The 13,417-nt window shown below is 33.0% G+C and overlaps 1 protein-coding gene across 2 annotated transcripts in view; it reads left to right on the top strand.

The window, feature by feature from the left end:
* Positions 1-13,417, top strand: part of TSGA10 (testis specific 10) — an 87,738-nt gene that overhangs the window by 27,540 nt on the left and 46,781 nt on the right. The window contains exons 6-9 of one of the 2 annotated variants that reach the window (XM_054586256.1): positions 3,458-3,573; positions 6,098-6,252; positions 10,112-10,167; positions 11,273-11,441. In XM_054586256.1, the coding sequence (XP_054442231.1) occupies positions 3,458-3,573; positions 6,098-6,252; positions 10,112-10,167; positions 11,273-11,441 (496 nt within the window). The remainder of the gene's footprint in view (positions 1-3,457; positions 3,574-6,097; positions 6,253-10,111; positions 10,168-11,272; positions 11,442-13,417) is intronic. The other variant, XM_054586263.1, reaches the window with a different exon arrangement.

Here is a 13,417-nt window from a genome sequence, read left to right as displayed (position 1 = left end):
AAAAAACTAAAGCAGTTCATCTTCACCAAACCATTATTTTATGAAATGTTGAAGGGTCTTATTTACGAAAAAGAAGATCAAAACTATAAAAAATAAAATGCAATAAATACCTATCAACAGTTGAATCTAAAGAACAAACTAAGCAAACAAGAAGAACAGAGGTGGAATCATGGATACAGAGAGCTTTTTGATGGTTGCCAGATGGAAGGGGGATGTAAGGGAATGGAGGAAGAGGTGAGGGGATTAAGAAGTACAAATAGGTAGTTACAGAATAGCCATAGGGATATAAAGTACAGTATAGGAAATGGAGAACCAAAGAACTTACATACATGACCCATGCATATGGACAATGGTGTGAGGCTTGCCTGAGGGAGTAGGGGGTACTGGATGGAGGGGGACAAGGGGGGAAATTGGGATAACGGTAATAGCATAATCAATAAAATATAATAAAAACTAAAAAAATAAAACTAAAACCTCTGTAACACTGAAGAAAACCTAGATGACCTTCAGTATGGAGATGACATTGTTACAATTTATATGTATAATTTTATGTTATTTTATTGCATATATAGGTTCATGCAACCACTGCCACTGTATTCAGGATACAGACTATTTCACCAATACAAAGATATTTCTTGGTTGTTTCTGGTTTTGGCTATTACAAATAAGGTAGACCTTATGCATTTAATGTAATGATTGGTATGGTAGGGTCTTCTATGTTATTTATTTTTTTGTCTCTTCCTCTTGTTTTCCCTATCTCTGTTTCTGATATTTGCCTTTCTGGGATCACTTGAACATTTTTTTTTTATAGAGATGTTTTCAATAGTTGCTTTAGATATTATATTAACATTCAGAGCTCTTCTCAGTCTGTTGTTCACATTTTATCAGTTTAGGTGTAGAAATAGTGCCTTCCTTTATAAATCTTTTTACCCTCCCCCATTTTTAACTGTTAGGATAGTTAAGATTTGTTATTTGTTCTGCCCAGGACTTAAGTTCCTTTAATGTTAGTGTTCATGTTTTTCATTGATGTTTGTTTAGTCTAAGATTTTATATATTACATTAGCTACTATTTCTTTGAATATTGTGTTTATTCTCTCCTCCTGGAATTTTGGTTAGGTGAATATTGGACCTTTTCAGTTTTTTTTTAATGTCTCTTAACTTCTCTTTTTTTTCCTATGCTGTATTACAAAGAATTTCTGCTGATCTGCTTTTTTTCCCAACTTACTGTCTTTTATTCTGTCTATTGTTTTCTTCAGCTTTGTCTATTGATTAATTATTTCAGTTATTTAAGTTTAATTTTTTGAAGTTCTCTTTGGTTTTTTAAAAAAATCTGATTGTTTTTTGCTTGTTTGTTTCTTTCTTTTTTATTGTTGTTCGGTTATAGTTGTCCCCATTCAACACTACCCCCGCCCTGCATTGGTCTCCCCTGTCCTGTCCAACCTCCACTCCCAAAGACAACCCCCGCCCCATTGTTCTTGACCATGTGTCCTTTGTACATGTTCCTTGACCCTTCCTCTTTCCCTTGTTATCTGCCCCCACCCCCTCTTCTGGTTACTGTCAGTTGTTCTTTATTTCCATGTCTCTGGTTCTTCTTCTTCTTCTTTTTTTCGGCTTGCTTATTTGTTTTGTTGATCAGGTTCCATTTATAAGTGAGATCATACGGTACTTGTCTTTCACTACCTGACTTACTTCACTTAGCATAATACTCTGCAGTTCCATCCATACTGTTATGAGGGTAGGAATTCCATCTTTCTGCTGTGTGGTATTCCATTGCGTAAATGTACCACAGTTTGATTCACTCATTTACTGATGGGCACTTAGACTGTTTCCAGCACTTGGCTATTGTAAATAATGCTGCTATGAATATTGAGGTGCACAGGTTCTTTGAATTGGTGTTTCAGGATTCTTAGGGTATAACCTCAGCAGTGGAATTGCTGGGTCAAAAAGCAGTTCCATTTTTAGTTTTTTTTAGGAAATTCCATACTGTTTTCCACAGTGGCTGCACCAGTCTGCATTCCCACAAAGAATGTACTAGCATTCCCTTTTCTCTACAACCTCTCAGGCACTTGTTTGTTGATTTGTTAATGATGGCCGTTCTAACCAGTGTGAAGTGGTATATTACTTATATTATGTCTTGGTGTTTAAATACAACTATACTTAAGTTTCTGTTTGAAAAGTCTACAATCTGAAATTTTGGGGGGACTAATTTAGTATGTCTTTTGACTCCCATTAAGTTTGGTTTATTACTTAGTGTTTTCAAAATTTGAATTGTGAACTAATTTTCAACATGCCTTTATCTGAGGTTTAGTTCTTTCCTGGGTTGAGAGTGTGTCCCTCCAGTGTTTTGTGTTTATTTCTGCCAAGTGTTCTAGGATATTTGATCATCCTAGACCAGATTTTATTTTGATTTTGATTTCTTACCTTGAGATTAAGAATTTCCAAGGAAGACTTTTAGTTGTTACTGTTACCCTGAGCCTAGCAGTGGTTGGTAGACAAGCTGATTTTGTCTGGTCTGACCTTTTCACTTATGTTACAGTCCTTAGTAGCTCTATGTAGGGTATCTTAGTTATAACACTTGTGTTACAGTCGTCTCTATGGCCTCATCTTTGGCTTCTAAGTTAAGACACAAGAATCTGGACTAGTAAAACAAGCATACTTCAGCCGTATCTAACATAATCTCAGTTCATAGTGTTATTGCTCTAATTTGGCTCCATAGGACTTCCCTACAAATTCTTACAAGTTTTGCTATACATTCAAAGGGATGCCTCTTTACATCAGAGTACATGTAGATTATCTAGTTTTCATAATGCCAGAAATTATAGTCTGTTTACTTGTTTATTGACTGTGAACTCTATGATGGCAGGGCCAATGCCTACTTAGTTCACTCTCAGTTCTTCAACACCTAGTACCTGATACATACTAGACACTTAATAAATATGGAGTAATGGAATGCTGTTTATTACAGAATTATTAACAATAGTGAAAAACTGAAATGAATCTAAATGTCTAATTATAAGGGAATACTGAAATAAATGTGTATATTTATTTAAAAATAAATAACTATTGCCTATATAATATTTTTCAAACAGAAAATGATGATTTAGAGAGCTGTATTGTAGACTGAAAATTATTAAAGGTTAAGTGTAGGTAATAAAATCAGGGTTCAATTTTGAATTTATAGTATTGTAACTTTAAAATATGCATAACACTGAATATGAAAAATATAAAAACTGCTTAATTGTGAACACCAAAATGCTAATAGTAGCTTATGTTGGAGTGGTGGATTGAGGATCCCTTTTTACCCTTTATTCTCTAAATTACCTATAATGTGATTTTATGAAAATACTAAAAAGATAAATATCTCTTAGTGTTCTTAAAAGTTTTTAGATTTAAATACACTAAAAGATTGATAAAAATTAAAATTTCAGAATTAGTTTTATTATTAAAATGTTTACAGACTTTTATATGAAAATACAGAAAAAGACCTTTCTGATACTCAGCGACACCTTGCTAAGAAAAAATATGAGCTACAGCTTACTCAGGAGAAAATTATGTGCTTGGATGAAAAAATTGGTGAGTTGTTTTTTCCTGATATTATGTTTTTGTTTAAGTTTGGTAGAAAAATGTTTTCTCCTCTTCAGTTATAATATAGATAAACTTGGAGATAGGCCCTTAAAAGTTTATGAGTCAATCATGGAAAAATATGTTTTTCTTCGATAGTAAACTTTTTTTCTTAGATTTAGGACCATAAATACTTAGATATGGCTTCATAATTTTCAGTATAAGTATAACTAAACAAAGCAGCAACACTTTTATAATTTATAATGATTTTTTAATTTACAAATTTTTGTATAATGTGGTTTTTTCATAGCTGTTGTAATGAAACATAGTACATGTATATTACTTTTTGTGAACAGTGTCCATATATTTGACTCTATCTATGAGATTACTTGGGTTTATAGAGAAAACTATTTTTATAAAGTCTCCCATTTATATTTCTTAATTAGTGATCTTTATGAACATATGGTAATAATTTAATGTTTTTATAACTAAAGTAAAATTTTGATGAGGAATATAAAAGAACCTATTTTAAAACAAGAAATGTTTTTAAAATTTACTATTACATAGTTCAAAACTGGCAGAAAAAATTAGGGAGGTAGAGATGCTTTTCATTGAGATAGGAAATATTAAAAAATAAATATACAAGGAGAATATTGAAAAATTCATTTCTAGATATTTTAAGTCCAAACAAAAATGTAAGGTAAGCAGTTAAATAGATAAGTTTTTATGTCAAAAGGGAAACCTAAGCTGAACATATTCATTTGGGACACATCAACATATAAATGATATTTTAAAACCATAAAATCACCTAGGGAAAATGTAAATAATGAGAAGAGGATCCGGGGCTGAGTAAGAAACAGCCAAAGAAGTAGCAAGAAAACTTGTAAGTGGCTGTTTTGGAAGGCAAGAGAGAAAATGTTTTAAAAAGAAGGGGAGTAGCATCAATTGTCAGACACTTTTGAGAAGCAAAAATAAGATGAGGATGAAAAAGTATCGATTGGATTTGGCACATTGGAGGTTTTGGTAACACTGACAAAGTTTGGATGGAGTGTTGGATGTGGAAGATAGAATAAGTTGAGGAATGGGAAGTAAGGAAGTAGAGACAGGAGAGAATGGAAATCTCTTAAGAAGTTTGGATCCTAAGGGTAGCAGAAAAATGGATGGAAGTTTGAGGTTGAGGATTTTTTTTTTAAAGCTAGGAACTACTAGAGCTGTTTCAGATCTTTCATTTATTTATTTTATGCCAATGGACATGAACTCAGATATCAGAACACCCAAAACATGTGGTTTGCCTGAAAGATAGTGCTGCCCAGAAAAGGGAATTGATATATTCTCAAGTACTATATAGATCATCCTCTTGGCATATGATATTCTCTCTCTTAGTGCTGCACTGGTTGGCTATTAGCAGGGATTAACCTAGAGATCTGCCAGTGGTTATCAAACTTCGTGTGTCTTAGAATGACCTGGAGAGCTAATAAAGATCACTGGAGCCAGCCAGGCTCCTTGGAGAAGGATATAGCCAAGGCTTTTGTACCTTTACCAGTTTTCTCAAGTGGTTGTCACGCTTTGTTGTGCATTAGAATCACATGGGAGGGCTATTTGTAAAAACATAATTGCTCTGTCCACTCAGAAATTCTAATTCATTAGGACTGGGGTTCCCAAATGACGCTGATGGTGCTGGTTGAGCCAAACTCAACCAAAACTTTGAAACCTACTATTGTATATACCTATCATTTAGGTCTTTAGCATTGATATTGACTTGTGAGTGTTTTTACAAATCAAATCAGTGTCCTGGGACAATCTTTTTTCTAGAAATTTTTAGAAAAAATTCAGAAAATTTTAGAAAAATTTGAATATTAGAAGACATTTCATTGTAAAGATGACTTCATTGAATATTTTATTAAAATCTATTAGCTACCAACTTATATACAATAGTAATTCCAGTCTAGAGCGAGGGGAAATTTTAGTAATCTACACAACTTCATCTACCTACATTCTCCTCCCCACCACAAATGAAAATCTACTTTGAGAACCTGTAATATAGAGCTTTCCTTTGCTCTTCTTATTCAAATGTGTTAAATGTGCTTTTATATTTATGAGTTACTTAGAATTTCATGATTCATCTTAGTTTTTAATCACAACAAAAGTCATGTTTTTATTTCAGATACAGGACTTATTTTTAGTCATTGAATATAATATAGGGCAGCTTACTGTGAAGAATATTTCAGTCTGTTTGAACTAGAAAAAAAATTACCTTCATTTAAAAATGCCTTTGTGAGAAAAAAGAAACCAACAGAGTCAAGAAGGAAGGAGGGGCAGGGAAAGGGAAGAGAAGGGTCAAGTCAAGGAATGTGTATAAAGGACCTATGGACAGGGCCGGGATGGGGAGAGTTTGAAGGAGGGAGGTGGGAGAGGGAGGTCAGGGCAAAGTGGTAGCGGGAAAGTGGAGACAAATATATTTGAACAAAAAATAAAAATGAAAAAAATGAAAACAATATATCAATAAATAAAAATGCCTTTATGATTACATGTTTAGATAATTTTACAAGGCAAAGTATTGCACAGCGAGAAGAAATCAGCATTCTTGGTGCAACCCTCAATGATATGGCTAAAGAGAAGGAATGCCTGCAAGCATGCTTGGATAAAAAATCTGAGAATATTGCATCCCTTGGAGAGAGTTTGGCAATGAAAGTATGTTCTAAGAACTGTGGTTTAAAAGAATGTTTGCACTTAAATCTGAATAAAATAATAGGATTCTCTCAAACTTTGTTCTAGAGAGCTGAAACTTTAAAATATGATTTTGAAGTATTTTAGGATAGCCTTAAGAAAGAAGTGTTCTTTCATCAATTTATGATTAACATTCATTGACAGTAGCTAATTCAAATATCAAAATGTGAGACATGAAAATAAAGAAATAAGACTGATTTCTTTTTAAAAGCACACCAGAGCTTATATTTTCAGGTAGCCACTTTGGGAGGCAGTATGTTTATTCTTTTAAAATTGTCTCTGTAATTGTGTCCAGAGATAGATGCACATTTTTACATCGTCCTTAGCCATTGACACTAGATGATATGGAGCTGTTAAGTAAAGCTGGGTGCTAATCTCCATCCCTTAGTTTTTGTTCAGACAACATAAAAGGAGTTGCCAAAAAGTCAGGGAAATACTGCTACCCTTTTCTAGCTCCTAAACTGATTCTGAAGGCCATTTCAAAACTGTTTTCCACACATCTTAAGCAAAAGCAGCATGATTGGAATAAGGCCTTTCCCCTCTCTAGGGAACTAATTCATTAATTTATTCATCCACCTGTTCAACAAATATTTATTGACATGTACCAGGTATTATGTTAGAAACTGAGGAGGAGTGGGCATGCCTTCCAAAGCCTATAGTATAATTGGGAGAAAGATAAATAAAGATGCTATTATGATAGAATGTGCTAAGTGCCATAATGATATATGCACAATGTGCTGTTAGAGTTTGGCAGAAACACACTTGATTTAACCCCGGGAGTTGGATTAAGTGAGGGGGAAGATCTAGGAAGATTTCCAGCAGGTGACGGTGCCTGGACTGCCCTGAAAATTAACTGGAAATTAGCCGGGAAAAGATACAGAGAATGGGTACAGTGAGAGAAGTGGTGATTCAGACAGAATACTTTTTACAGAAAGGGGAATCCAGGCAGAAGAACTCATATGAAAGCCCAGTGGCTTTCATAAGCGAATTTCATGGGATTTCTTGATAGTTTAGTATGTCCAGAGAATAGATTGCAAAGAGATAAGTATGGGGTGGGGATAGGGAGCAAAAATGAGATGGGATAGATAAGCAACAAATATAAAAATATATGTCATGTTGAGTTTAGACTATCATCAATATAGTGAATCATGAAATAATGTAAACAAAATATCACAATTAGATCTTTATTTTAAAATGAATATTCTGGCACTTGTTAATCCATGTAAAAGATGGATTATAGAGAAATGAAAATAGCAACAAGAACACCTTAGTTAGGAGTAAAATGATAAAAACTGTGTTAGGATAGTGGCAGTATCCTTGAGAGAAACAGATCTGTTAAGGGAGTAAGATTGACAAGATGTGCTTTCTCACTTAGGAACCATGCAAATAGATGCTGTGCATGAAGTGGGGAACAGGCTCAGAGAGGAAGAGTATCGACATGTCTTTGGGCCATGTAACTGAAATATTCATAAGCGCTTGGTTTTTAGGTTTGGAGAGAAAATTGAATTCAAGTTAAGAAATTGGGGAATCATGAGTCTAACTGAAGCCATCAAAGTGCATAAGATAATAAATTTTGGTTTACGTGTTTAAAAGGCTGGCTCATTACTTGATAAGTTATACCTTAATATTTTTTTAAAATTTTATGGCTTTTGGGGGGAGAGTCTCATTTCTCATATTTAACACTTTTTAAATAAACATGATTTTCTTTAAAAACACTAACACATAGAAACAAATTATTCAGGCCTGAATCTCTTCCCTCTGCTTTATCTACATTTTCCATTTCTTCCATTCTGCTAATTGTACCAACACTATCTTTTCCTTCACAAGGAATATTGAGTTGCAAATCCATTTCAAATCAAGAACTTTGTATAAGATCATGAACATAAACATATTCATCCTTTGAAGGGAAAAAATGTTTTGAATCAGGATTAAACATTCAAAAGAAGAAATGGTTTCTACAATGATATTTCAGAGCTGAATTTACAAATACCATACAGTAAAAATCAGTAGTTTTATAGTGTCATCTGGAGATTGCAGAAATAATTTCTATGGAAAAGTTTATTGTATAATAAGGTGAAGTGTGTTTTTTTGTTTTTACCTTATTGATAATTGTAGTTAATAAAGTAAGTAGGACTACTGCTTACTACCAGTTAAAGTTAGAAAACTTCAATAACAAATTCACAGATTTTTGAGTAATAAAAGCCAGAGTTATTTGTGTAATATTTTAGTTTGTTTATTTACTCTAAGTATATTTATGGCCATCTTGTCCAGATTGAAGTTTTAACAATTAGCTTGAATCTGTGTTTCTGGTTGGACAAACATATTGGGTTGTACAAAAATATTAAATTGATAATGATGGCATAGATTTTAACAGTTTGAGAAATGGTGCCATTAGGGTAATATTAAGAGAAATTAGGGCCAATAGGATATATTGTTGGATTCTACCCAGTAATTTTGTTGCCCTGGATGCTTTACAACGTTCTTAGATAATCTTTCATGACAAATGTCTATTGATAACAGGAAGTCCTTTATAGACTGACAAGCCATATTTAAGCTTAACGAAGTAACAACTTTCAGAAACACTGGAAGTTCAATTAATTTTTCAGAATTTATTTAGAAATGTATTAGAATATTAATACATGCTTTTGAATATAATTTATTTTAAACAGTATTTTCTCTTTGAGTTTTTCCTCTATTGGCTGTGCTTTGTTAATGGATATGGTATCCATAGGCCAATATCCATTACTACTGGGTGTGAAATCTGCTCCTTTCATTTCACCATGAAGCAGAATGGGAAACCAGGGCTAAAACTACCCTGGAGGGAGCACATGAATACAGAAAAATAACCTACAAACATGGATGCACACACACACAATTAAACTGTCTCTTTAATGAACAGGAACAGAACTGGTTGGGAAATAGGGGTTTTGTTTTTCATCTTGTTTACTTGGTTACTAAGAATTTCAAAATTCAAAAGCAAAGTGAAATATATTTAGTGAAAGAACAGCTTTCCTACTTTTTTAAGGTTAATGTTGGTCTAAGTATCTGTGAATAGTATCTGTAACTAGTTCACATCAACAAGAATTTTCAAAGGAGGAGGTATTGGAATGGTATTGATGGCATGAAGATAATCACACCCATTTCAACCTTCACTGACTGCATTCATCTACTCCCTCACCACACCCTTGAAAAAAGAAAATATTAGTAGTTTCTTTTACTTCTATTTTTTGCTCTAGGCCTAACTCTTACCTCCTTATTTAACTCACACCTAATCTTAATAATATACTTTTATAAATAACTCCATTTTAGCAGCTTTTTGAAGATGCTGTTGATGACTAATATAAATAATATACTTGATCAAAGTTATTACTCTTAAAAAATAAACTTATTTCTACATAGTTCACTTTCCTAGGTTTTATAACGTGAAGAGAGAAAGTGAATTAATCATATTCTTCATAGAGAACACCCTAATGCAAACCATTGGTTGGCCTCTAAGTACAGAGTGCTCATGAGGTTCTCATGTTGCTGGGTGACTGCACAAAGCTTTAACAAAATATTTGATATATTGATCTCATATCATGACACCTAAGTGTAGCCTTTACTTTTTAATGAGCATAATCTGTTGTTCTTATCTAGTACAGATATTCACAGGATATATTAGGCTTTAGTTTTAAAATGTAGAAAAGATGAATAGAGCATAAATGTTTAAACCCAAGTGGAAATCAAAAAGGGTAGGGGAAATTTCTTTTTGTTCATTCAGTTTTAACAGAAATAACAGTTTAAGATGATTTTTTTTTATTTCATACTTATATTAATTTTCAAGGAAAAGACCATTTCAGGCATGAAGAATATCATCGCTGAGATGGAACAGGCATCAAGGTAAACCATTCATTCAACAAGAATTTGAATATTTCTTAGAGATGAAGTACTCTGTTAGGTACTAAGTAAGAAACACAGGGCTTATTGTTATGTATAGGATTATAACTTTTCTAATATAGGAAGAAGGCCTGAGTCAGTGTAGGGAAACAAAAGGATGTGGTTTTTGCTGAGGAAAGGAAAGTAACAGGCATTCAAGGTAGAAAGGACAGCAAAGAATCAGAGAATGTTGAGGAGCCTCTTGAATGACAAGCAGGTGAGTGAGTGAATCCGAAGTGTGAGAGGAGATGTGAAGGAGGAAAGGCTAAACACAGCAGCCTGTATTGTAGACAAGTGAGCCTTGATTTTTATCCTGTGGAAAATAAGAATTTAGTAAAGAATTTTGAGGAGAAGTTTGCATTAGAAAGATTGCCCAGGCTGAAGAACAATGACAGGTGGGGGTTGGGGAATGGGGGGACAGGAGTGGGGTGCTTGTGAGGAAGAAAATCTAGGAAAATGTCAGGTTTTTTGGCTGGGAATGAATATTGGACATGTAGAAAGTGTGGAAAAATATGATTTTCCTCTGAGTTGGAAGAACCTTTGAGACCTTTTAAATATGTCTCATAAGCAGTTTGAGAGTCTGGAGTGTAAGGAAGAGGCTGAGGTTGGAATTAATTATTTTAGAGTCATCTGGGGATGGGGTTGGGAACCATGGATATGAATAGTGTTTGAGTGAAGGCATAAAGTAAAAATAATCAGGAAGCTAAGAGTTGAGCCCTCAGAACCATTATGTTTTAGAGGGCAGAGGAAGAGGAACCTGAAAGGAGATGAAGACATGGCAGCTAGGGGTAGGATGAAAGCTTTCTTATATTTGAATGTCAGAAGTTTTGAAATATTTAGCTAACCATTGACTATTTCGTGTATTTAGCATCCTTTTTTCATACTGCAATGTCAGCAACAGAGAAACTCCAATGCGCTCTCTTTGCAGTCTTTATTCATATAAATTTAAATATGTTTTAAGCTTCTTCAAATGTTTTTACGTTAACTGCCCATCTTCTTTCTTGTGAGAATTTGTTACTCTGTTTTAGTAAAATGTCTCTTCTTATGTACTATTTGATTTGTGGAATAGACAGTCTACTGAAGCACTAATTATGTGTGAACAAGACATTTCCAGAATGCGTCGGCAACTGGATGAAACAAATGATGAACTGGCTCAAATTGCCAGGGAAAGAGATATCTTGGCTCATGAGAATGACAATCTCCAAGAACAGTTTTCTAAAGCTAAACAAGAAAACCAGGTATATTTTCCCAATATATTTTTCTCCAAGAAAATGTATATTTCTTCTGAGGCCCAGTTCTCTTTTCATTGTGTAGAAAAAGCTCAGGCTTTGGAACCAGCCTTTTTTTTTTTTTTTTTTTTTTTTTTACCTTTATTACACATGCTGCATAATCCCTTAAAATCTCAGACATAAAATGTTGAATGTTAAGGAAATGAGGGAGCAGGGGGGATATAATAGATTCGTAGTAGATCTTAGAAATATTCAACAAATGGAAGATTAAAAACCTTCAGAAACTTTTGAGAAAATGATAGATTTATTTGATGGACTATTATTCTGTTTACATACGAGTGTATGAACTATGCCACATTTTTAGACAAGCACTGTAATTTTTGTCAGGAAAATTTTGTTTATAATTACTTCCTTTCTAAGCCAATATACTTTATCTCACAGTTCTCATTTTCAACATCATTTTAGTTTTACCATTAAAAACATTGTATTTGGAGGCTTTCTTCCCCACTGAAAATTCTTCAATCCAAATGATTTTCCCCACTTTGCTACCACTCTCAGTATATTGAGTTTGCATCATAAAAGCCTGTATTCTTTAAATGTTAAATATTTATTTATATAAATAGATATAAAGATGCAACATTTTGTTAATTATAAAAAACTGCCTTAGATGTTAAATGATGTTTTCAAAAGTTAATGAATAATGGGATCCTGGAACAGAAAAGGGATAGTACATAAAAGTGAAAGAAACTGGCTGGGTAGCTCAGTTGCTTAGTGTGTCATCCACATACACTAAGGTTGCAGGTTCAATCTCTAGTCAGGACACATACAAGAAGCAACCAATGAATGCTTATATAAGAGGAACAACCAACCGATTTCTCTCTAAATAGATAAATAAATAAACAAATTTTTAAATGAAAGAAATCTAGATAAAATATGGACTTTCATTGATAATGTATAAATATTGGTTCATTAATTCTGATAAGTATACCATACTAATGTGAGATGTTAATAAAAGAGGAAACCAAATATAGGATATATGGGAACTCTGTACTATTTTCACAACTTTTCTGTAAAACTATTCTAAAATGAAGTTTATTTTTAAAAAGTTAATGAATGGCAGTAAAAAAAATGTGAATTTATAATTTTGTGTTTTCTGTAGCTAGAGCAAATAGGCAGAAAATAAATATAATTTATATTTATGAAAACTAGATTAAAAACCCATTTTTACCAACCAGAGTTAGCCACTGTTAACATATTTTTTACTGATTTTTAATGTATTTTTTTTAAAAAATTATTCTTTTATGTGAACTTTTTATGTAAAAACCCACTTACCCCTTTATATCTTGGTTTTTCTACATGAGAAGGCAGTAGAACAGAATATTTAAAAATCACATGAGTTGTATTCCCTTGCCTGGCTGTGTGATAATATCATTTAACTTCTCTGAATCTCAGTTTATCATCTGCAAAAATGGAGAGTAAACAAGAATATGGCTAGAAAGCACTTATCAGAGAGTCCAGCATAACCACTTGATAAATATTTTGTATGCTTTTGTTAGGTTACTGTAGCATTATAAACCCTTCCTTCCTTTGTTTAAATTTTGTAAATATTTTTAATAATCAGAGGAAATGGTATAATAACAATTTTCATATGTTCAAGAGTAGTTTTTTTCTTCATTTGGGTCAAAGGTCCAAGGGTAGAACGATGCATCCCTCTGTGGACTGCAGTTAAGAACCCATATCACAGAGGATTTGGAAAACAGAAACCTTAAAAAATTTTCACCCTCAATACCAAATTTTTAACAAATTGGAATGAGGTATTTTTAGTGTTTTATCCTGATTTTTTTTTCACTATAGATGGAACTTTTGCTCTGTTATTAAAAATAATTACAAACATTTCTCATAGAGGCATAATGTACTATGGTTACACCATTATGTAGTTGCTTTATTTACTGCATCATTCACTTAATGTGAATAAATATTGTTAC

This window comes from Pteronotus mesoamericanus, unplaced genomic scaffold (genome assembly GCF_021234165.1).
Source record: "Pteronotus mesoamericanus isolate MK-2021 breed Mesoamerican mustached bat unplaced genomic scaffold, CSHL_Meso_final contig_121, whole genome shotgun sequence".
NCBI classification, from domain to species: Eukaryota; Metazoa; Chordata; class Mammalia; order Chiroptera; family Mormoopidae; genus Pteronotus; species Pteronotus mesoamericanus.
This window is presented reverse-complemented; position numbering and strand designations above follow the sequence as displayed.